A 25,744-nucleotide genomic window follows, 5' to 3' on the forward strand; every position below is an offset into this window, starting at 1 on the left:
GCTGCTTAAGGCACCTGATTGAGGCAGGGCTGGAAGACTTAAGAGAGAGCACCTGGGAAGGAGAGGGAACACAAGCGGAAGGTGAACCCACAAGCACCTGGAAGAGGACGACAAAGAAGAGGACCTCGTAGCCTGGATTCACCAGGGTTGAGTTTTGTTTGGTTAATTAACCACTTCCTCCTCCGGGATGTTTTATGTTTTCTAACTGGACCTTTTTTTTGATACTTTGTTGTTTGGACGTTACCTTGCTGGTGGGATGGGAAATAAACCTTTACTTTTTGTTAAATACCCTCGGACGTGCCTGTGTCCAGCTCTCTTTTTGCACCGCCCCAGGCTAGCCTGTCCTAGCGACAGCCCGTGACACTACAATACATATACACATATATATATATATATACATATATATATATACACATATATATATATACATATACATATATATACATTTATACACCTATATATGTATACATATATATACATATACACACATATATACACCTATATATGTATACATATATACACACACATATACATATATATATATATACACACATACACATACACATACACACATATATATATATATATATATATATATGCATGACCATGTAATGTATGGATAGATAAGGGATTTAAACACCTGATTCAAAGCTAATTATTTTGAATTAAAGTTTCAGTTATCCAACACAATACAGAGGGTTTTCTATTAAGTTTGTAGTTCACTGGTTTACCTTCACATTCACATTATGCAGTTACAAACAAATAACTGTTTAGACGTGTGTCGCTGTCCAATGAAAACCACGTATCCATCAAAACGTTTTTTAAATTATTATTATGGATGTTTTAGCCTCAAACAATAAGGGACTTATCCTTCTCTATCGCCACATACATACGATAAGCAGTTTTCCTGCTCAGGGATGTGGGAGTGAGGCTTGTACACCAGAGACAAATGTCAAGCGGACTCAGCGGAATACTTTGACATATTAAATCCACACAGTGTGACATTTCTACTGACCCCAGACATGCCAAACTGCGTGTAGTCGAGCGTACGATCACATGGAAAATGTTGCTCCTGTGTCCTCTACACCCTATAGGGCAACATAACATAAAATGGTTCCCGAATGTCTTGTTTTTGTAATTTCCCGTCTAAAACTGGAAGCAACAAGAACCCCCCTCCAAATTAATCAGATTCAGACTTTTTCTTCATATCAGATATTTTAACTAATGAAGAAAAGGTGGAACTGACCACATTGACGGTGGCTCTGTCCAGGAACCACTGCAACGCAATGCAGCGACTAGAAGACGAAATGTTATGAGTCTGACGAGTCAAAACGCCTCGCATGAAAACAGTCCCTCCACTTGTTCCCCCCTTTAGTGATGTGCCATCTCCTTTTATAAAGAGGTTGATTTGACTCTCTGCTAGGAAACGTAAAACCAGGAGGACAGGAAGGGAAGACCTAAGACCTAATAGGACCGACTTCCTATGTTCAGAATGGACACACAAAACAGTCACACCGGAAGCATAGTCAAAGCATGCCTGAGGGAATCCCCCCCCCCCAAACACAAACACACACACACAGTTTGTTCTCAGTTACCAAGCCAACCGTTTATTCCATAAAACCAGAAGCAAAAACCTGCTCCTCTAAAACAGAAGAAAGAAAGAAACACATCAGAGCCCACACACATCACACGTGGCTACAAACACAAACACTCCAACTTCTGTTGTGGGAATCAAAACCATATCACATGATTATTACACTAGCGACTTGTTTACGCCCCTCTCCTCAAGATGCTCATCATAAAATGACAAGCCTAATCCCAAGGGAACAAAAGTAGGTCTCCAGCTCCGCTGCTGCTGCGTTTTGGGGTTTGTGTTCATCAGTGTCACACAATGGAGGAAAAGAAAGGAGAAGACAGCAGAAGAAACAAATGAATTAATCTGCACTGACGTCACGTCTCACTGACATGACAATAAATTCACACACACGTGGGCGCGCACGCACGCACACGCTTGCTGTGTCAGCAGGACCCTCGGTGCTATTCATCTCTCAAACGACTGCACCTAATCCCTCATTATTGCTGTCTGTTCCACGCCAATATATCCACTAGCACAAAAACAACGTCATTAGCAAAAGACATCACTGATAAAAACGTGCACACTGGCCATTTCCAGCATCAGAAACACAGAGGTTCTCTCAGAAGGACAGGGAAGCCATGCTGCAGCTGCTCCTCGTCCGCCAGCACACAAAAGGAGCTGCACATGACTGGGAAAAATAATAAATACTGTCACAATGTCATACCATTTTATTTAGCGCCGGCATTTAAAAAAAAAAGAAAGCCAAACCAGCAAATGGGAGTCAAATTCGCGGCATTCAGCCGTCTTTTACCCAGAATGTTGCGATGCTTTTTCGGAAGACGGTATCGTTACCGGACAATCGCGCGACCGTTAAGGCTGGCGGGTCACGCGCAGCGAATGGAAACTGGGAGGATAACTAATGAAAGTCTGACAAACGGGACACAAACTATAACATGAACGGTATAAATGTAGATAATAATGGGGAAAGGAGAAGAGTGTCAGTTGGCTAACCGGTCCCCGTTAGGTTATCCCCCGTTAGCTAACATGACCGCCGCCGGTTCACAGACAGCGGGAAAAGCTCTGCTCACCACAAGGTCCACGGAGCTCTTCACAGCCTCCGACACGCTCTGTCTGACTTCCGCGGCCGTCCCGGGTTTGCTTAACCTCTTTGTGAATTTCCGAACCTCAGACATCGCGCGCCGCTGGTTAAAATCCCGGCGTGAATGCGAGCATGCCACAGTACCGGCGGGCAGATGCGGTGTTGAGTCAGCCAGCGGTTGGCGTCGCGAGGCGGGGCGGTTGCTGCTGATGAGGAGAGGAGAGGAGAGCAGAGAGGGTTGAACACCGCGAGATGCTTCACTCGCACCTACTTCCGTTTCTCCTCAGAGGGGCAGATAGAACCCGCGACCGGCAATGTGGAGAAGACAATGAAGTGGGCGTTAACCTGACGGAATGTTAAACACAACTTCTTATATATACTATTCTATATACTGCATGGATACATTATAACATTAATAATAAACGTATTGGGACCATTGACAAGTGTAATGTATATTAGCTGTGAGAAAGTTAAAATAAACATGCTAGTGACAAAAGAAAGGGAACACATTATAAACTTCGCTTCTCAAACTGTTGTGTCCTGTTGTTAACATACACAAGGAAATGTGTTCTCAATTATATGATATATTTGTATTGTCATATGCAGGATTTATAGGGTTAATTCAGTTACTGTTTGATGGACAAATAGAACAGCAAATTAGAGGTGCTGAAGTTGACGTGACAAGTTTTACTTTTGGATGACAGAGTTCCACTGAAATTAAAGTGATGCCCCATGTTGTTTTATTCCTCCATTATTATATTCGGGTTAACACTGTATACACGCTATACAATCCACATCTGCTAACACCTGTGAAGGAAATCAGCTGATTTGAAAGTTTTAATTATTAATTTGTTTTATTTTTTAACTGTGGCTTGGGCGCTTAATTCTGTGCACAGGCTTGACTCTTTTTTTTTATAAAGTTGTAGATTGTATAAAGTCAAAGAATAGAAATGTCTTCTAAGAGTTCATCACGTGTTGTAGGAAATACGAAATGATATGTCAAAAATTAAAGTATACTGCCATCTTGTGGATTAAACTGAAAGCTGCGGCAAAATGGCGCTAACCGTTAGAATTTCTTTGAGTGTTTCACTAAAAGTGTTTACTTATATTCTCACATAAGGTTACTTGATGAAAACACTGAAACTGAAAGACGTAGACAGAAGTCAACATGGGCAGGACAAATGGTTGTGCCAATTTACTATAAGGATCCTTTATTGCACAATAATCAATTAATAACTTTTCTTTTTCCCCAGTCTTTGAGCTTTCCCGCCTCACAGGTTTACATGGATCAGGGTTTTATCTGGACCCTGGTCCTGCCTGACACCCACTGCTACTATTGTTATTTTGTATTATTAGTTGCATTGCTATTAGTATTGCCAATTAGTATTATTATTATTCTACCATATCCACTACTGCTGTTAATTTTGGTGGTCGTAACTTTTTCATCATGCTACTACTCTCATTATATGAATCATGTGATTTATCAAATGTGTTGTAGCTCTGGAACACTGTTCATTCTGTACACATGACATCTATTGCTTCTGTCCATCCTGCCAGAGGGATCCTTCTCTGCTGCTGCTCTCCCAAAGGTTTATTCCCTTTTGGGGGGGGGGGGGGGGGGGTCCCGGGACAGAGGATGTCGTATGTGTGCAGGTTGTAAAGCCCTCTGTGGCGATAGAAAATTAATTGAATTAAATTCGATGGTACAGGGTCTTGTAAAAAGGACAACGCAAAAGCAGCATTAAATCCCTCAATCTAGGCATGCCAAGACACATGCAAAAAAGAAAAGACAATGAGTGTTGCATGACTCCCAACATATCTGAGAGGATGCTGCTTACATGTTTGTCAGTGAGAACAGATCTCAGCTCAGAATCGAGTTATATGAATATATAGGACATCACTCTTATTTAGACTCGTGCTGATGTGCCATTTTAGTTTATTCCCAGGTTTTATATCCCAACATACATCAGAATGCTCACCACATTTGACTATGTATCGATATCCGAGGTGAGGTGTTCAATGCCAATTCAACTTTTACATTATAGATAAACACTTTTTTATTGCAGGGGAATTTCAATTGAGGCCAAGAGATGCATACTACTGCAAACTAGGATGCCGTGTTATCAGTAGATAGTCATTCTCGCGTCCTTGAGCTAATACAGAAAAGAGTAATGAATACTAAACACCTTGAACTCCAAATGTGCTGTTGTCCAAAGATAACAGAAATGCAGATTACCACGGTGACATTTTAAGAAAACTGAATTAAATCTTGGGAGCTGTAACGGGAGTGAGCCCACTCACTACTGTACATGCTACATAGCTCCTGTCGGCCAAAAGTCCAAGCTGTTTGTGTTTCAAGTGTCCAAAAGTCAAAAGGGAACGACCGGCTGTTGTCCCAGCAGCAGACATGACCTTCACTTGTCCTTTGCACTGGGTGAACTCTTCAGAGCCCAGTTATTCACATCTATCTCCTGCCGTAATCTGCAGTACTCCTTGGCCAAGGCCTCAAACTCTTTGCCCAAGATATCAAAGGAGGCCAGTTTCAACTCCACCGAATGCTTCTCCACCTGGCAGGCCTTCAGCGCCGACTCCAGCTTCTCTCTGGAACAGGAGACACAACAACGACAGACTGTCAGTGTCAGCTGGAACGTCGTTTCTATAGGAACTAAATATTAGGAGGTCAAAGCTCAAATATTCAAAGAGCATTTTAATGTTGAACAGTAGTGAGAAACAGTACGGATTCCCTCAACGACCATCACTGTGTTGCCTTTGGGAGAGGAGAGATATGAATATTGGACAAAAAGCATCTTGCCTTATTTTCCTGTGAGCAGATATTGAGTCCACTGTGTACGTGTCCAGCTGAATCCCCACCATCTCAGTCCTTTTAAGGAAGAAGAAAATAACATGCAACAAAACAAAAAATGCATGGAATACCGACGACTTAATAATTGGAGTTTATTAAGTATTGTCTTTCCAGATAAAGGCACCAGTAAGTACAACGCAATATCCAAAATGTATAGAAGCAGGCAAAGAGTTGGAAACTCCTTACTTGATCTTCTGCAGGACCAAGTCACATTTTCCCTCAAAGTAGTCCAACTTCTTCCTGTCCAGATCAGTCTGGATCCTCAACTTGTGGTCCAAGATGAGAGACTGGAGGAGCTGAATGCACTTAATCAGTTCCTGGTCACAAGTCAAGAAGAAAATAAATAAATAAATATATATATATAATATATATATATATATATATATATATATATATATATATATATATAGTATATATATATATATACACACACCACACCATATACATATATACACACATACACACACCACACACACACACACACACACACACACACACACACACAGACACACACAGCATGAGCTTGTGTCAGTGAACTACGCAATCTTTAGAGCGCACTCACGGAGAGGTAAAGTTGAGTCTGTCTCTGCAGGAGAACAGAGTTTTCCCGGCAGGTGTCCTTCAGACTCTCTGCTCTCCTCTTCCCTATGTCCAGCTGGGCCGACAGATGAGACAACTTGCTGTTCTTCAGGCCCTCACTCTCACTCTCTAGAAAGTCAACGCAGAACAGTGACGTGATGCGATGCAACAGGCACATGCGGTGAGAGAGTGAGAATATGAGTAGTAGTATATTTAGTGAGTGAATACTGTACCCCATTCAGGTTGATAGTAAGCGAGGAGGCTCAGGCACTTCTTCTTCAGATGTTTCTCCAGCTCTCTGAGAAGACCATGCTTCATTCTTTGAACATTCTGGTGATAATAAATACATAAATGCTGTTAAACAAGCTATATTCGTTCCTGAAGCATCTCTCTGCTGAAGTTGATGACCCTCAAGTACGTAGATGAATATTTCAGTATTTTTCTGACTCGCCTTCTCCGATGGCATGAGCTCCAGAATCTGTTGGGGGTTCAGACCCAGAACTGAGGGCTGGTCCTGGTTGGCAGCGCTACTGGGATCCAGCTGTCTGACACACTGCGCCACCAGCAGACACTTCTCCATTGTCTCATAGAACTACACACACACACACACACAACATGGTAGATCTCTGGATACTGAGGTGTAAATGTTTCGAGCCGTGACCCTTAGCTGCAATTTTGGTGACGCAGTGTGCAAAGCGAGTTGCCTAGCACAGCTTTAATGACCAGAAATATGTTGTCCACGATTCACTGACAGCCAACTGTGCAAAGGAGTACACGACATGTACCATGCTCTGGTCGGGGGGCACAGTGGCATGCTGCTTCTGGATACAGTGGTCCTGGATCATCTCCTGCAGCCCTTTGTGGAGGCTCTCGGAGTGCAGCCAGTGTCGCCTCTGGCTCTGCAGCTTCTGCTCAGTCTGGAACACACACGCACACGCACACACACGAAATGGCCAACATGAAGGTAGGTCTAACTTCAGTTTAGTTTGAATTACATCATGTAATACATATATTGTGCAAAGCATGGAATTTGTACATCAGTAGACGTGGAAGGCAACATTGTTGGAGGTTTCTTTTGTACCTTTTCCAGCTCTTTTTTCAGTGGGAACGTGAGTCCAGTTGGGTCCACGTGTTGTGACAGGGTAGCTAGGAGTTTACAGAATTGTGGGTTCTGGGTCAGATCAGCCTCTGTTACGTCACACAGGGGGAAGGAGGCGATAACTGGTTGGGGGGGGGGGGTAAATACAGTAGACATGTTATCAATGGCCAAACCAAATCCATGAAATTCACAACAGAAACGCACAGCACTCGAACTTCAATTAAGACTACTATTAACATTTAAAAAGTTTAGAAAAACATACTCATAAGCAATAAGGAAAGGAAGTGCGACGTTAATTCCTCTCTGATCTTGTAATGAATTCGGTTTCAAGCCACAAAGTCCACTTCCTCAGAGTTAAATGAAGTTAGTGGCTGAACTTGTTTCCTTACCTTGTTGATGCAAGCCGTCCCCCTTCCCGAGAGAGGACACGTGTGTGGAATCGGGACCAGCGGACATCTCTCAGCTGATCTGCGTTCCTTATTTAGCAACTTATCGGGTTTTATTTATTTAATTTCTGAAGACGTTTCAGCACGAAATGCGTACTTCCTGAATCAAGTTGCGCGCGCTTGAAGGACGGGTTTCTATTGGTTAAATGAGCCATGTGGTTCCGTCTGCATCCCTGCGGGCCACTCGCGGGCGCGCGCACTGCGAAAGCGAACATTATAGTTCAATGATTTTTAAGGGAAAGTACCGCTTGACAACAGTATGATCTTCGTTGTAATGAATAATAATAAAAGATGTAAATTGTCTGGATTAAAATCCCATTTTAAAAAAGTGTTTCCCAAAATGTACCAAAACTCAACATGATCTGTTAAGCATTACCTCCGTTTGTGTCACCACAGTTCAAAGGTCAAGATAATTCCCTTTAGCATTGTTCAGTTTGGATCTGTATTTGAAACTTTCATTCAGTTTGGTGAGTGTTCCAAATCCTTCTACTAGATGGACTAAAGATATAGCTCCTTCTCCACCAGGGAGGGCGTCATCTCAACCATGTCTCATGCACAACATGGATTTTCATATTTCTGAGTCCTGATATTACTGTTCCAAAATAAAACTGAAGAATGTACAAAAAAGGCTTTTCCTAATGACGTATACGTTTAGGGACTTCAATGAGGGCTTGAATTCATGATAAATGGACTCTGGGAAAAGAAACATGTTCCCTGAATCAAACCCTTCTGTATTTTGGTGTCTGTCATCATGTTTTTACGCTGCTCATTATTCTCCATGTCTTCACATATAATTGTATATCTAATATGTTCTTGCCCTTGGCTCTGGCCATCAGCTTCCAACAGCCTGGCCAATTGTTGCTGTCCTGTTGGCATGTAGAATGACTTGCTTTGAGGGAACTTGTTGAACTCCCAGGCAGAGGCAATATTGCAAGCAGAAGTTTACTTGTGTTTTCCTTTGATACAGGTCATTGAAGATTGATTCCTTTTTTTGAATTTTTTGCTGAGGAAGATTTATTTCACTTTTGTCTGCCCATGCTGTTCAAGGAATAAATGAAATCAAAGTCAAGAGTCTGGAGCTAACCAAGATATTATTAGGGTAGGGGGATAACTGCTGTTCACAATCAAAATAATCTTATAATGACTTATTATTATTATTAGCACTTGAAAATTGAGTAGAAGAAATTCCATGATACGCGTTGCCATTTCTTTGGTTTCTGGCTGCTGCGTACAAAGACAATTACTTTCCTACTTTTTTCTATGTTGTTCTTTGTAATGTGTGGTTGTGTGATCACAGTGCATTGTTTAAATTATTGGAAACATACATAGGTGGAAAAGGGATTTAAAAAAACACCATTAATACAAAACACATGTCTCGAAAATTAGTTTACAGTATTCCTGTACAGTGTGGCTTTCCCCCATGGCCTCTGGCCTCCTCTATGTGCTTCTCTCCGCTGTTTCCTCACAACGCTCCTTGCCCAGGTCTGGTGTTCTTGTTGTTGCATTCCTTGTTATTAGGAACCCTCACTTATCTAACTTTGCCCACACAGTTTCATACTTTGCTTTATTACCTTTGGGTCGTGAACATAAGGAATTTTACTATTTATTTTAATTTTTGTTATCTCTCTCAATGTACTCACACACACATTTCAAATAACAACAAAGTACAGGGGCAACAGAGCTGGACAGATACAGACACAGAATAGACAGGACTGTTATGTACACTATGAAAACATACAGTAGGTGTAAATATAAACATATCTAAGCATAAAAAACATAACTTAGTGCGGTTTTTCCCTTTTCCCAGTCTGAACATTTTGATCATATGGTGTGATATGCTTGGTTCATTAAATGTGTAGTAACCTCGCTGTAATGCTGTTTACACAATGGCTGGTGGTCCTCACTCATCAATGAGTGGGCAAAATTAGGCATGTGAGCCAGTCAATTTGAATACAATTCTAATTGACACAGAGCTAAACCAATGGATGGTGTTAGGATGCAACTCTCTAGATTGTATAGGTCACGTTTATGGAACCAGCCCTTATTTTCTAAACCAATTAATGAAAGCTAGTGTTGATTGCGATGGCCTTTAACCAATCACGGTGTCGGGATCTCTGATGGGCGGGTTTTTGTCATGGAGGGGTGGGGTGTTTGAGGTCATTCAGTCCCACTGTGATTCACTCTATCGGCGTGTGTTTGTGGGAACGGGTAGTTGGAGTCGGAGTCGGCGGGCGGCTGTGCATCTCAAAAGCTGTTTGGGAAAGAAACGCCAATGAAAATTGCACTGCAGGCTGAAGAAACGACCCCCCCCCCCGCTGACGACTTCTGTGAAATTATCCAACGTAACGACTGCGCCACACGCACAACCAACAAACGCAACCGGGCTATCCAATGCTAGCCAGCTAGCATCCGTGAAAACTGACGGGATCAAGGTGTTGATAGCTAGCCTCCCAGCTAATTATCCATCAGCTAGCACCCTCTTGCCGTAGCATCATTAGCTTGCTTTTCCTCCTCGCGCACGTCGAGACTTCACCACTGCTCGTGGCGGTGCCTTTCGGCTCGCGAGCACCAAATTCCACTTTAAGACAAAAACGGACAACGCAGCCTCTCAACTAGCCGCTGCTGGAGACGGCGTCTGTGTTGCGTTAGTTGCCACCATTACACCCATCTCCCCAACCCTTCACCTCTGCCCCTCTCCCTCCACCCGAAACACTGGAAATCCACAAGCGCCGGAGAGCGGCGAAGGGCGGAGAAGCTGGGGGTGGTAACGTTACCGGACTCGCCGGGAGTCCTCACGGCGACAGACAAGCTCAGCTGTGGGGAACTACCGACGAGTATGGACGGGCTGGCCGTGGAAGTTCGCGGCTCGAATGGGGCCTTCTACAAGGTAACCTGGTCACAGTCGTAGTTTATAGTTGTCCCAGTTAAAAGTTTAGTTTCGGGAAGAGCTGTAAGATTTTTATCTTTCCGAGACAGGCCTTGCTTAGCATAAAACTATTGAACTGATATTAGCTTCGGTCCGGTTTTGTCTAACAAGGATGGATTTGCGTTCCCATTAAGGTTGGCTATTGTGGGGTGGGTAGCTAGCTCCAGCTAACGTTAGCTGTGAAGCTACTGCACTTGACATCACCATGTATGGCCTATATTTGGTTGTTTTTTGGTTGTTTTTTACCAATGTCAATATGCATAGAAGTCACAACAGATTGATGTCGTTTTGACATGGCATGCAGCGTATTTCACAGCATGTAAATGTGGTATTCAAGCATTTACAAATTAAGTGAGCCGCTGAGCAGACAGCTGTTGTGCAGTCCCTGCTTCCAAGTATGAGGAGATGCTATTACAAGGCTACTCACAAAGGCTACCTCGTATCTGTTTGGTACCTTAACCCACGTTCCAGCTACACAACTGAATCTTGGGGGAGGGGGCCGCTTGTGTGTATTGCTCTGCCAAAGAAGAAGTGGACAGTTTGTTTAAATTCTGCGTAATTCAAGTGTAGTTTTATATCTAGACACATTACTTGGGAGCCTTTATTGCTGCTGTGTCACAGCTTGTTTTCAAACGTCACATTAAGATGGCAAATCGGTAACTACAAGTTTAGTTCTATAGGCTCATAATATTTAGTCATCTCCAAGCATCAACGTTTTTGTTAGTCAAATCATACGGATTTGGGTCTTGATGAACATTGTAGTATTTTATCGAATATGTAAACCCCATTATTCCTTCCCATGCTTTGTAGCCACAACCTTTTGTGGCATATCTTATTGTAATGCTTAGTTTTAGTAATGCCATTATTTCTCCATGTGCTCTCTGTTTTTTTTCGGTGTTCAGATAGATGAGCGACCACATGGCGATTTAGAGATGAGCCTATATTTACTCCCCTCCATGGTGCTTCACCTGTCGTTCTGTTTTACAGGCTGACAGTTTGTCTCTGGCATGAATGAACTCTCCCACTCCCCTCTATTACCTCCATTATCTCACAAATCTCATTTTGTGGATGTCAAATGAGACATGTGACATTTTAAATGTCATATTCCTGTAAATAAAATGTTGTTTTTGATGGGAGAGAGCGGAAATCTTTGTTGCTATTTACCTGTTCTGACCGACACATGGGTTGTAAAATTATGTTTGCTTTATGAATCCACTTCATTCATCATAGTGTGAGTCAGTTTTTTTCTTTTTAACTATGGAACATGATCATATTTATGAACCGGGCAGTACAGCACCTGTAAGCAAACTGGGGCTTTGTCTACAGCCTATAGTCTGTATATTGTGATAGGACAGCTGATAAAAGCTTAAATAAAGAGTTTTGTATTTCATTCAAATGTATATATTTTTTTCTGGCTGGGTATCTTACATCAATAAAGCATATTTATTTACATTTTATTCTAAGCAGGAAAATCAAATGTGTTTATCTAAACACAGTGGCTTTTTTTTTTTTTGAAAGAGAAGGTTGCAAACCTGCCTCCTCTACTCTGAAATGTCTTGCTCACCACGTGGACCTGCATGTGGCTGCTGGCCTGAGGATGAGAGGACCTCATTACGAAGTACGAAGCTGCCCGGGACCCCTTCTCTGCCCCCACCTTTCCACCAGTCATGTCACGTTAGATAGAGGGCTTGCCTGCCCTTTGACCTGGTGGAAGCAATACTCAACCTGACATTAATATGCACATCTAGCTGTCTCCTAATGTGACATGTGAAATTGGAGGGTGATCCCTTTTTCAGTCCGACCTGTTGTCGTTGCTGGCTTCTTCTCGAGAACTGTTTATGTAGATACAGAGCCATGTTTTGACCATTGCTTGGGACCATTTTTAAGACTGCAGTAGGTGGTGATTGATGATCAGAGTTGTGGTAAAGAATCGACTTCTTAAAGGGTGTAAAACAACAATTTCCAGGAGAGGTGTTCATCGTCACTTTATCCAGCACTGAATTCACAGCCAGAGAATTGCTTGTGACAAAATGTCTTTGCTTCCAAAAAAGCCTCCTTTTTAAGCAACAGTGTTGGTCTGGAATGGCTTACATGTCAGCTGTCTTAGGTTGTTTTAAATGCAAAATCAAACTCTCGCAGCCCCACCCCTAATCACTGTCTGTCTCGAGCGTTACCGGGAATAAAATTCTGCCCTTCTGCTTTTCTCTTAGGGTTACATCAAAGATGTCCACGAAGACTCGCTCACAATTGTTTTTGAAAACAAGTAAGTTTCCTCTTTCTGTACATCTGCTTTATGATCAATAAGTCGTACATGGGTGAAAATGAGTTACGATGGCTGCTCTGAGCTTCAGCCACGCATTCAAAATTGTCCTCGTCAGCACCTGTGCTTGGCATGCAGCTGTCCATATATGTCTAACTTTTTCTTTTTTTTAACCTCCTGCTCTGATCCCTCCTGTCCTTGCCAGTCTGATGGCATGTACTCATAGTCCCACCCACTGTCCCTTTCCACTACCCATCCCCCTGGTCCCTCTTTATCTCAGCTTGTAGAGCAGGCTGCCCCTAAAAATAGTGACCCACGGTATGCGGGGTGGGAGGGGTGGCAGTATGGTGGCCTGTGTCGTTTTTTTTGGATGATTTCCTGCTCCCCTTTCTCCTTTTACTTTCTCTGAGCACATGGCGTAGTTGGAATAGCATTTTGAATATAATGAATACAAATAAGGCTATTAATGACATTTATTTAAAACAAAATTATATATCAATACTGATTGGGCCGGTCATTGGTTGAACAAGTGTACACTCTTTTTAAGCTATTTTCAAGTTATGTATTGTAAAGTGCATGATACAATGAACATAGTCACTGGCTGTCCAGGCACCGTTTTTAATAACCCACTAAAATTCTTATTTTCATTATGTCTGTTCATGTTCTGCACAGCAGAGTGGGTAATGCACCTATGTAATTACAATCCTAATGTGACATGAGGGTAGAAAGAGCTGGATCTAGACCGCATGAACAACGTAACAGTATTACGTTTTGTTTCCAGTGCTTGTTGATAAGCTGACGTTTTGTCGTTTTCGTGTAGCTGGCAGCCAGAGAGACAGCTGCCCTTCAGCGACGTGCGGTTGCCTCCTCCAGCCGAATACCAGAAGGAGATTGGTGAAGGAGAGGAGGTGGAGGTAAGGATTGTCTTTCATCCACCTGAGTTCACTAACCCCATGACTCAAGGCCTCAGTGTCTTTGCACCTCACCAGAAGGATCATTATTTGCTCGGATTGACTTTTCCTGACAAAGTTGTTCACTTGGGTCTTTGCTACAATAGTCCTTGGTTGTACAATATGTATGTATCCTTTCTGCTTCTGCAGCCAAGGCCAATTCACTGTCATCACATCATGCTTCCCACTAAAAACAGTTTTGAAGTACAGTTACTGGGTGGAATAGTTTGTTGTCTAATTAGGGTCCTCGTGACGACTTTGTCGTAGAAGAACCTATTGTTTTTCGTGGAATTCTTATTCTTTTCTCTAAGGAATGTTGCCCTTTTCGGGCCTTTATCATATCCCAAACGTTCTTAAATTTCACATGCATATCAGGACTGGCGAAAAACACAATTTTGGGAATCTCTCATTTGGGTACAAAAGAATTTCCCTATAGCGCCCCCTTCTAGCAAAAAGCCCACGCTTTTTGCTAACAATGACCGTTTGACTTGAAATCTGGTACACACTCTTGGACCTGCCCTACAAAAAAGTCAAAGGTGGCCATAAAATGCGCCTACTTAGATTTTCCGCCATTTTGAATTTTGTAAAAAAAACAATTTCTTTCCATTTTGTCCTAAACGCTGGGTCCGATCTTTACGAACATTTCTGTGGTTCATTATTGTTTCAATGTCATCAAAAGTTAATAAAAGCTTGTTGATATCTCATTGCGTTCAGAAGATATGGGCCAATGAACTTCTAAGGGGTGTGGCCTCATATTTAAAGACGCATAACTTCAAAATGACTTGGCCTATCCTCACCAAATTGCTAGCATATGTCCACATTGCATCCCTTAGCGTTCCCTAATCTTTTCATAATATTTGAACATTAGGGGGTGCTGCAGTCAATCGCTCAATATCGCTATTTTTAGCCTTTTCTTGTTTTTTGCGTTGTAAAACAGCGAACTCCACCTAGAGATTAAACCTGATTCATTCCAAAATCGGGCAGTGTGATCTAGAGACCTTAGCAATGAAAAGTTATCAAAGGATTTTGAAAATATAAAACTGTGCGTAGGGTTCTATTTCAAAGAAACGCCATTCGCCATGAAAATTTAAGTTGTTTTAACTCGGCCATACATTATCTAGTCTGCTCCATATTTCTCATATGCCATGACATACTAACCCTGAAGACATCCATACGATGATTTTGCATTCTAGTCATGGCGCCATCTAGTGGCAACAGTAAGTTACATGTTTTCTACTTTTTATACCCTTCTCACAGATTAATCAGATCCCTCTCAAAACATGTCAGAATAGACTTAAGACCTTGATAATGCTTCACTGTGAAGATTGTATGGATTTGTTAAAGGGCGGTGAGTTGGAGCATCAGCGAAGTTTGATCCTTCGCCATGACCAAATAAACCAATGTAACATGCTCGAAACTTAACTTAATTTAAAACACACATTTAAAGCCAAAGATGTAGTTACCTGATATTATTGTAATGCTTCAGAATGGCAATATGGCCCCTACAAATATTAATTTAAGCAGCCCCAGCACTACATTTCACCTGCATTTATGAAACTTGGTAGGCATATGTAAAACATGTAAACTGAAAAGAAAGTCTCTTGGGACCATGCTCGAAACGGTACCGGAAGTCAGTTTGTGTGATTTAACCATTAATTCTTGTGTATTTCTTGCCACTATATGTTACTGAACTCCCGATGAAGGGAAATTATCAGATCCCCTTTAAATGTATTATGTTGATGCATGTTGTCTCGGGCAATACAGTAGATACAGCAAGTGGTGGAGTATAATTTCCAGCATCGCTCCATGCAGGGAAAAACGGCTAACTCATAGACGCTTACTCTGACGGTAGCAGACATTCCCGGGCCGCTTGAGCCGGCATCCAGCCAGTACCCCCGACGACGTGAGAGGAGGAACGAGGACCCGCACATCGCTGCTTGCAGCTTTAATTCACTATGTATCTTCTCACAGGTTTACTCGAGGGCCAACGAACAGGAGCCATGTGGCTGGTGGCTGGCCCGAGTCCGTATGATGAAGGGAGAGGTAAGAATAGATTTGTAAAAGGGGACGAGGAGAATTGAACTCTACTTCAAAGACAAGTGATTCGTCTTAATGGTGTTTTTTTTTGTTTTTTTATTTTTTTAATCCCCTTTCCACCTACATTCATTTAAACAACGCTCTATGGTTACACAACAGCACATTGCAGTGCAGTTTCAGTGCCTTGAATACGGTGGAAACACCAATGCACTGAAGGAATTTTTTGTTCCCGTTGGTTAAAAATTCCTGTAGCTATTTAGTTAAAATTGACTAATATTAATATCGTCAGTGAGATCCAACTGGGCAAGCGTTCTCTGTATCTCAATATTTAATATGTATCTATTATCTTTCTCTTTACCATCAGTGTTTTGTTGTATTGCCAGCAACTTTATATTGAGCTCTGAGTACTGCTGTCTTGAGAGTGAATACAGGCCTGTAGTAACTGCAGGGTAATGAGCTCAAAGAGCCAGTATGCCCTGATGTGGTCTGACATTATGGTCTTCAATTTACGTTTCCCATACACCCTGTGCTTTTTTTTTTTTCTTTTCTTCTTGTGACAAAATGGTTATGCGACCGGCTCGGTCACACAGACAGTGTTGACGTATTTTATTTTCATGTTTCTAATAAACGAGAACTGGAACTGGCTCTTAGTCACCACCAGCACGAGCTGCAGGTTGAATAGTGGGTCAGTGGGATATGGCTGAGGACCGCATTGTAGCACTACTGTGCCATGGGGAGTTGCTGCTGGTGTAGGGCTGTTATTTGGAGCAGTCTGATATGAGCCTGCAGGAATGTCTAGCATTGACTGATGGCTTTAATTCTGTCCTTTTTGAGCATGAGTGTGCAGTGTTCATCTCACTGCCTCTCTGGGTTCCCCCTCTTTTCTTTCTCTGCATTTCAGTTTCTTCTCCATCTCACTCTGGTACACTGTGTTTCATCTTGTGTTTACTCAAAAACTGAAGAGTGTTGTGTAGCTTCATTTAATAGATGAATGGCTGTATTTTTTTTAATGTGAAATATCGTTTCTTAATTCGAGAGCAGACATCCATTAATTTTTAATTCGGGAGCGGATGAATCTTTTTTTATGTTGACAGCTGAGTCAGAGTTTTTATATGGATTGAATTCAGCAGTGCTGCTCAATGTATCTTGGCATGTGTTTTCATTTAATTTTTAACTCATTGGTTATCTGGGCTGTCCAACATTTGTGTGTCTTGACATTTCTGGCTCCATTATTAAAAATCTGTATCTTTTTGTTTGCCGTTTTCAGTTCTATGTGATAGAATACGCGGCGTGCGACGCCACATACAACGAGATTGTCACAGCGGAGCGCATCAGGCCCCTCAACCCCAACAGCCCTTCCTCTCGAAGCTCCTTCCACAAAGTCCCCATCCCTGTCCCAGAAGACCTGAGGGACATGTGAGTGTCAAGTTTACACCCTGAAGATAGATTCATTTGAATTAACGTGAGCGTTGCACCAAGCTCGATAACGAGGCTGACTCTCCTGCGGATTGTTTTCTTATCGACAGCTGTGAAAATGACAACATTCACAAAGAGTTCCGGAAAGCAATCGGAGCCAACTGCATCTTCTACAGTACCCAAACACACAAACTCATTGTGCTGGTTAGTAGTCGGAATACACACTTCAGACCTCATGAACAAGTGAACGGCCTTGTTGCACATCGGCTCAACTCTTCCGGCCTTTCCTATTTTCTAGACAAAAGTAATACAATGATAAAATTCTGAGAGCACATATTTGACAACTTCTGTAACTTGTGTTTCTGTAAGACTCCTCTAATATTCACAAACGCTAACTAAACAATTGTTGAATTGTAACTTTATTTACATTCTTTGTCATCTTCAGTCTACAAATGAAACCACAGTAAAGCGTGCGTCTCTTCTGAGCGACATGCATTTCCGCAGCATCCGTACCAAGCTTATGCTTATGTCCCGCAACGAAGAAGCCACCAAACATTTGGAGGTAAACCTAATTTAAAATTTGATGTGCACATCCTGTCGAACATACATCATTTAGCCTGTAAGTGTGGATGTTTTTTCATTTAAAACCTAGGAGTTTTCACACAAACCACAAATGTGTTTCCCCTCCCAGACAAGTAAGCAGTTGGCATCAGCATACCAGGAGGAGGTGAAGGTCAGGGAGGACCTGATGGGCCTAGCCATCGGCTCACATGGTGCCAACATCCAGCAGGCAAGAAAGGTGGCCGGTGTCACAGCGATCGAGTTGGAGGAGGAAAGCTGCACATTTAGGATCTATGGAGAGGTATGCCGCTTGATGAGCTTATGTGTCATTTGTTGGTTCGAGTCCCAATGTTTGGAGAGAGAGATATATATATATATATATATATATATATATATATATCGTATTTTCCACACTATAAGGCGCACTTAAAAGCCTTTAATTTTCTCAAAAAACGAGAGTGCGCCTTATATATGAATTAATTCTGGTTGTGCTTACTGACCTCGAAGCGATTTTGTGTGGTCTGTCAAAATGTTTTAGTACGACTTTGGTAAACTACAAAGCCGCACCGCTTGCAGTATTATGGTGCGTTCACACCAAACGGCTTTATAACTCCCGTCAGTTTATTCGCCAGTCAAGTTGTGTTCATTTGTGTCTCGCAACCAGTTGCGAAAAGGGGCGTGGCTTATCTCCGTGGCTTGTCTCGGTAAAAAGTTATAATTTCCTCCATCCACCACGGTCGAAATAACCACTAGTTCTGCTTTATACTTGTTGTTGAAATCCCATAAGCGTCGGAACATCTAACGCCCTCGTGTCTGGGTTCATAACATCACCCGTAGGCTCACACAGCTCGGGGAGTTTCACCGACTCCGCCTCGATAACTTCCGCTTCCAGCACTACCAGAGCAGCAGCAGCCTAACGGGCGGAGCATCTCAACACTGATTGGCTGCTAGCAGAGCAGCAGCAGCCCAACGGGCGGAGCATCTCAACGCTGATCGGCTGGCGAGTTGCGAAACTCACGTTGGAAGTTGAAATATTTCAACTCTGGCGAAATTTCACAACGCACGAAACGCGTCTATCGCAACGTCCGGTGAATTTCAACCAAACGCGTCTGTTGACTTTACATGGGATCCAGAAAATTCGCAACGCGTTTGGTGTGAACGCCTCTTTACGGCTATCGTAGTCAGGAGCGTCGCGGAGTAATACATAATGTGCTTCGCCATAATATTACAGTGTGTATAAGGACCCCACAATGGCACCTGTCAAGAGACACGCTTACTACGCGGACTTCAAACTCAAGGCTCACGCAGTTGAACATGGGAATAGAGCAGCTGCGAGAGAATTCAACATTAATGAATCAATGGTACGGAAGTGGAGGAACCAAGAAGATGACCTGCGCCAAGTAAAGAAGACCACACAGTTACGCTAACGTTTGATTTAGCGGTATCAGACTGGTTTTTTTTTACGTGTTACAACTGAACAAGGTTGGGAGTTATTGTGAATACGCTCATTAACGTTTGAACAATGTTGAGGGTTATTGTGAACACGTTTAATAAAGTTTGACTGACTGTTTTGTTTTGCTTAATGCGCCTTATAGTCGGGTGCGCTTTATATATGAAAAAAGATCGAAAATAGACCATTCATTGACAGTGCGCCTTATAATCTAGTGTGCCCTATAGTGCGGAAAATACGGTATATAAAAAATTAAATAAATGGTAGTGAAATGTGGTCTAATGGTTGTGTTACAGACCCCAGAGGCAGTAAAGCAGGCTAGAGAGTTTCTAGAATTCAAAGAAGACTTCTTTCAGGTACCCAGGAACCTTGTAGGTGAGTAAGCTGCATTCCTGAAGGGAGCTCATTTTGTCCCACTTGACACACTCCATATCACTACACCTCTCTCACGTGCGTGTACGCTCTTAGGCAAAGTCATCGGCAAGAGTGGCAAAGTCATTCAGGAGATTGTAGACAAGTCGGGCGTGGTCCGTGTGCGGATTGAGGGAGACAACGACAAAAAGCTTCCCCGGGAGGAGGGAGTTCGGCAGGGGGCAAGCAGAGACGACACGGCCAACAGCAAAGAGGTGAATGGGCCATGCGACTGGCCTAAGTCCCCTATTACCCCCCTCGCTCTCTCAAGAGCAAAGCCTATTAACTGTAAAAGTCCCATGTGCTGTCTGCTGCTTTGTCTCTTTTTGTTTTGTCACTAGCACTTATGTTTTCATTGCTTTTAATAACCACAGCCCACTGCAAAGCACATGTCGGTTATGGTAACTGTGTGTGGGTACTCGGCTGTCTGTTATGTTTCTGTTGTGTGTGTGTGTGTGCTTCCGGTGATATTTAAGTATACTAATCATTCCAAAAATGTGTTTTTAATTCACCACGTTAAATGTTATTTCTAACTGTGATTTTACTTGATTTTTTTTCCCAATAATGGGCTTCAGCATTTAAAGTGAGTATCTGTTTTTTAAATTAGAAACTCAACTTCTTATCTCCCCCTCTGTGTTTTCATCAGGGCCTGGTTCCCTTCGTGTTTGTGGGAACTAAAGAGAACATCAGCAATGCTCAGGCTCTGTTGGAGTACCATGTGTCCTACCTCCAGGTTGGTAAATCCTCCGCGGTCATCAGTAGATGTCAGCACTAGCCTTTTTCTCTCCGTCAATAGAAAAAGAACTGCATGTTTATAGCACTTGTCTTCTGTACATTGCAGACTTTTGCTCAGAATATCTGGACACTTAGTTGAGGAAACAGTTTTTTTTTTAGAAGCCTATGTGACATGTGTGGGGTGAGAACAGTGTCCTGTGGGTGTATGTGGAGGGCAATTTCATATTGGTCACTCACCTGCCTGTCCCCCCTCCCCCAACACTACATGAGGAAAGCTGCTGAGAGCACCTCGTTTTGTCCTTACTTCATGTGCTTTTATAAATAGCCCCTCTCTCTGGGATGGGGTGATGGGTGCACATGAGTTTAGATTACCAGCTATCTGGACCCTCAGCTTCCAAAAATAACACCAGGCCCCCTTGCCCTGCTTCACTTCCTTCACGCCTCTCATGAGGCTCAGCTGTTGTTGGTGGAGGCAGCTGTCACACTGAAGTGCTCCTCCAAATCCCCCACCACTGAACCAACATAGAAACTGCTGTCATTGCACTGCTGCCATTAGAGGCCAAAGCCCAGCACCCTAATCAACAAAGATGGCAATATGTAACTTTGCTGGACTTTTAAATACTTTCAAAAAGATGTCACCTAATTTCAGTGACGGCAAACATAAAGAACTCAACACCGTTAACTTTATCCTGGAATAGTTGTCCAGCGGCTCCCCAGCAAAATAATACTAAGTAGTTGGACAATTGTTTGAATGTCCATTCAAACTGGTAATGATCGCTGTTTCCCCCATTCTTAGGGTTCCCAAGGCAACTCTTAGCAACCGATTGGGCTATTCTGTGTTATAAGTCTGAACTCTTTCCAAAGAGTTTAAAAAGTGAGGGGACAATGTCCATCCATACAGAACTTTACGCGTTACTGCCACTTAGTGGTGGAGTAACGTAATGGTCCCAGCTCAGTAAATCAGTCAACGGTCAGCAATGACATATGTTGTTGTGAGTAGAAAGCCCTGTAATACTGCAATTGACTGTTTAGATTTAATTAGGGTGTCTTCGTCGTAGAGGAACCTATTGTATTTCGAGGAATTTTTTTTCTTCTCTAGCAATGAAAGCGTTTTTGAGGCCTTTATCATATCCCAAACGTTTTCAGGACTTGTGAAAAATTTGATAATTTGGAGGTCTTGCATTTGGGTACAAATAAATTTCTCTATAGCCCCCTCTTAAGGTAGAACACCTGCCTTTTTTGCTCACAATGACCGATTGACTTGAAATTTGGTACACGTCCACTTGGACCTGCTCTACAAAAAAAGTTCATGGTGGCCATAAAATACACCTAATCAGATTTTCTGCCATTTCGAAATTTGTAATAAAAAAAAAACTTTTTTCTTTTTCTCCTAAACGCTGGGTCCGATTGTTACGAACATTTCTGTGGTTCATTATTGGTTCAATGCCATAACATTTTATAAAAAGCGTGTTTATCTCATTGCTTTCAGAGGATATGTGCCAATGAACTTCTAAGGGGTGTGGCCTCATATTTAAAGACTCATAATATAATATTTGAACATTAAGGGTGCTGCAGTCAATCGCTCAATATCGTCATTTTTAGCCTTTTTTTCATGTTTTTTTCACATTTTGGGGAGTTGTAAAATAGCGAACTTGTCCTAGAGATTAAACCCAGATTCATTCCAAAGTCGGGCAGTGTGCTCTTGAGACCTTAGCAGTGAAAATGTATCAAAGGATTTAAAAAAATATAAAACTGCGTAGGGCGCAAAGGCAAAGAACACCATTTGCCATGAAAATGGAAGTTGTTTTAACTCGGCCATACATTATGTAATCTGCTCCATAGTTCTCATGACATACTGATCCTGAACACAATCCATATGATACTTGTGAATTCTAGTCATAGCGCTACCTAGTGGCAACAGTAAGTTACATGTTTTCTACTTTTATACCCTTCTCCTCACAGATTAATCAGATCGCTCTCAGAATAGACTTAAGACCTTGATAATGCTTCACTGTGAAGATTGTATGGATTTCTTGAAGGGTAGTGAGTTGGAGCATCTGTGAAGTTTGATCGGCGATTTTTGATCCTTCGGCGTAACCGAATAAACCAATATGACATGCTCGAAATGTAACTTAACTTGGCACACACATTTAAAGTCAAAGATGTAGTTAACTGATATGATTTTAATGGCTCAATAGCGCCCCCTACAAATATTAATTTAAGCAGCCCCAGCGCTACGTTTCACCTACATATATGAAACTTGGTAGGCATATGTAAAACATGTAAACTGAAAAGAAAGTCTCTTCAGACCATCCTCTGAATGGTCCCGGAAGTCAGCCGTTTACATTTTTGTGTGATATTTTCCGTTAATATTTGTGTATTTCTTGTCACTATACGTTACTGAACTCCTGATGAAGGGAATTTATCAGATCCCCTTCAATTGTATTATGTTGATGCATGTATAATTTCCAGCATCACTCAGTTGCGTGCGAGGAGGAACAAGGACCAATAATAATAATAATTGAAGCTTGCAGCTTCAATTATTATTTTTTAAATATAAAAAGTATCCTTTTTTGTCCCAACACAACCAGCTCAACAGCAGCGAGCATCCTTTGTTTGAAGTTAAATCGGATCGTGTCTGTTGGTCAGATAATTTACATGCAACAGCAGAACCTTTGGCACAATGCATTCAAAATGGCTCAGGAATCTTATACTTGATTTGATGTTGGGGAAGATGCAATACGTCAGACATGTGATTGGTGCAATTAGGGACTCTCTTTGATAACTATTTTAATATGGCGATTTATGTAGTAACTTTTTTATTTTACTTAATTTGATTAATTCATGGCTGCGCCATTATTTGGCCCCCGTCCTGTAGGAAGTGGAGCAGCTGCGCCTCGAGCGTCTCCAGATTGACGAGCAGCTCCGTCAGATCGGGGTTGGGTACCGTGCCCCCGCTAATCGAACCGGGGGCCCCGGTGTTGAACGGGAGAAGGGCTACTTGACAGATGAGAGCACCAACTCACTTCACACCTCTCGCACCTATGGGGGCCGCGGCAGAGGCCGTAGGGCCTCGAACAGCCAATACTCTGGATATGGTGAGAATGAAGGAGTCATCTGAGTGGTTATATAGAGTGGGTGACATGTCCGTCGCGTGAAAAGTCATGTGGCAATGTTTTTTTTCCGTTTTTTTTTTTTACATTGATCCAGGCACAAACTCTGAATTGTCCAATGCTTCTGAATCGGAGGACGTTAGCGAGCGAGAGCAGCGGCCCCGTGGCATTGGTGGAGACGAGAGAGGCTCCCGGCGAGGCGGCAGGGGCCGAGGCTCTATCTCAGGACGAGGCCGTGGGGGGCCCACGTCCAAGCCTTCCAACTCCATCAGCTCAGGTAGGTAGAGCCAATGTTCAGTTCACCAACAATCAAGGACCTCACGTTTCACCTTTAGTCCACTTAAGATGTGATATGACCGTATTGTAACGAGAAACTGGAACATGGTGTTGTTAAACAGGTCAGGGAAGTCTTTCCAAGAAGCTACTGGCAGGTGCCTTTTTTATGTGTGTGTGTGTGTGTGTGCACAGTGTATTCCTCCTATTCCATAAAGTAAGGAGAGCTCAGGGAGGATAGTTGTGCAAGAATGTCGGCTACAGGAGATTCACAATATGTTTTTTAATCAGACAGTCTTTGTGTTAAATCTAATGTAAATAAATACAAATGAGAGGAGATTGGTTGTGGTGTGGTTGCAATACTACTTTTCTGTGGCATATCCAGTGCTGAAGGACCCAGACAGTAACCCATACTCCCTGCTGGAGGGTGAGGGAGAGCTGGCTGACGCAGACAATAGTGAGGGCATGGGAGGAGACCGCCGCAGACGCTCCCGTCGCCGCCGCAACGACCAGGAGCCCAGCGTGATGGACGCTGCCACGGAGTCGGACGGCCAGGCCGGCCCCAGTGAGAACGGACTGGGTGAGAAGCTCAGTGCTCATTTAATAATTTGCTTTGAAACAAATGCACATTGTAAATCTCTACCATTAGTACCAGGACGCTTGTTGATAGAAGCAGACTGTAACTCCTTATTGTCCTCATTTGACCGTCAGATGATGAGGCGCGACCTCAGCGCCGCAACAGAAGCCGCCGCCGTCGTAATCGTGGCAACCGCCCAGAGGGAGGTTCGGCCAGCCGTGACAGACAGCCAGCTGAAAGTGGTGAGTCACCGGGTTTCAAGATTAAATGTTTTCCTCTTCAGAAGGAACAGGGTTAGATTGCTTTTGAGTCTCTATCTGCGGTGTGCTTTATGTACTGTGTAGCAATTGTTCTAGCTAACCGATCTCAATGTTTCCAGTGACTGTTGCGGACTACATTTCCCGTGCTGAGTCCCAGAGCAGACAGAACCTGCCACAGAAGGAAAACCACGGTGGTCCCGAGCCCAAGGTACAGACAGGAATGCACACCTTGGCCTTAGTTTTATTGACAAATCGAAGTCTCACCTTTTCCCACCTTCTCTCCCCTACCCCCCACAGGAGAACGGGACCAGCGCCACTAAGGATGAGCAAACACCCTCCAAGGGTTCCCCCAGCAAAGGCATGACTTCGGCCAGTGAGACCCTGACCTTGGTCAACGGGGTCTCGTAAAGAGACGGCCCTGCCCCTCGCGAACCCAAGTCTAGAGCAAGACTCCATGGCAAACTCTGTCCCTGCTTGCATTAACTTAAACCGTAAACAGATGAGTGAAAAAGTACCTGACAAAATACCTGAATTCATACTATGAGTGAAAAAGTACAAAAAAACGACAAACGCATCTACTTAAAAACACACGTTAACGGTGTATGCTATCCTATCTATCAGTACTTAGTGCTTATTTAAAAAAAAATAAAAAAAAATAAAAAAAACCTAGCTTGCCAAAAAAGAGCTGGTGGATATGACTTGATTTTTAAAAATACTGAAATACGAGAAACAGGACGAGACTTTTTTGTTTTGTTTTTTGAAACTGTTCTTTATGTGTATTTTTCGTTATGTTAATTCCTTTCATTGTTTATCACTGGTTTGGACTTAGTGGTCGCTCTCTCAACCAAAACAGACGCGTTTAACAGTGTTAAAGTGCAGACTAGGGAGATGTAAGCTGTAGGGAGCGGCGCACGAGCAGACAGTCCAATAGCTTATGTGACGCGATGTCCGCACACTGAACCTGGGTGGAGACAGACAGATTGGGATATTGAAAGACATTGTGCCTTGAATTTGAAAAAAAATAAATACAAAAAAACTTGAGCTTTTTTTTTTTTTTTTTTTCATTTAAGTTTGAAAAAGAGCAAGGTGTTCTACCATTTTGGGGGGGGTGGG

General features: G+C 42.7%; 3 protein-coding genes across 6 annotated transcripts in view; 1 reads left to right on the forward strand and 2 right to left on the reverse strand.

The window, feature by feature from the left end:
- The window catches only part of dock11 (dedicator of cytokinesis 11), a 61,746-nt gene extending 58,775 nt beyond the window's left edge, over nt 1-2,971 (reverse strand). For 2 of the 4 annotated variants that reach the window (XR_004611478.1, XM_034557234.1), the window contains exon 1: nt 2,665-2,971. Coding sequence is in view for 3 of the 4 variants with exons in the window: in XM_034557234.1 (XP_034413125.1) it covers nt 2,665-2,769 (105 nt within the window). In the remaining variant the exon portion in view is untranslated. The remainder of the gene's footprint in view (nt 1-2,664) is intronic. The other 2 variants (XM_034557235.1, XM_034557233.1) reach the window with 1 other exon arrangement.
- A 1,614-nt stretch (nt 2,972-4,585) lies between these two features.
- Nucleotides 4,586-7,784, reverse strand: haus4 (HAUS augmin-like complex, subunit 4). Its single transcript, XM_034557196.1, has 9 exons — nt 7,606-7,784; nt 7,199-7,338; nt 6,903-7,034; nt 6,569-6,709; nt 6,351-6,447; nt 6,101-6,246; nt 5,725-5,855; nt 5,488-5,556; nt 4,586-5,276 (listed from the first exon to the last, which is right to left on the reverse strand). Exons 1-9 carry the CDS (start codon nt 7,670-7,672, stop codon nt 5,090-5,092), a joined length of 1,110 nt encoding a protein of 369 aa, XP_034413087.1. The 5' UTR covers nt 7,673-7,784; the 3' UTR covers nt 4,586-5,089.
- Nucleotides 7,785-9,793: 2,009 nt separating this feature from the next.
- Nucleotides 9,794-25,672, forward strand: fxr2 (fragile X mental retardation, autosomal homolog 2). Its single transcript, XM_034557048.1, has 17 exons — nt 9,794-10,549; nt 12,799-12,851; nt 13,669-13,762; nt 15,770-15,841; nt 17,103-17,251; nt 17,362-17,455; nt 17,697-17,813; nt 17,943-18,113; nt 19,559-19,637; nt 19,731-19,888; nt 20,320-20,406; nt 23,287-23,506; nt 23,619-23,798; nt 24,180-24,374; nt 24,506-24,613; nt 24,751-24,839; nt 24,929-25,672. Exons 1-17 carry the CDS (start codon nt 10,499-10,501, stop codon nt 25,037-25,039), a joined length of 2,028 nt encoding a protein of 675 aa, XP_034412939.1. The 5' UTR covers nt 9,794-10,498; the 3' UTR covers nt 25,040-25,672.
- The last annotated feature ends 72 nt before the right edge of the window (nt 25,673-25,744 follow it).

The sequence above is a fragment of the Cyclopterus lumpus genome, chromosome 18 (assembly GCF_009769545.1).
Source record: "Cyclopterus lumpus isolate fCycLum1 chromosome 18, fCycLum1.pri, whole genome shotgun sequence".
NCBI classification, from domain to species: Eukaryota; Metazoa; Chordata; class Actinopteri; order Perciformes; family Cyclopteridae; genus Cyclopterus; species Cyclopterus lumpus.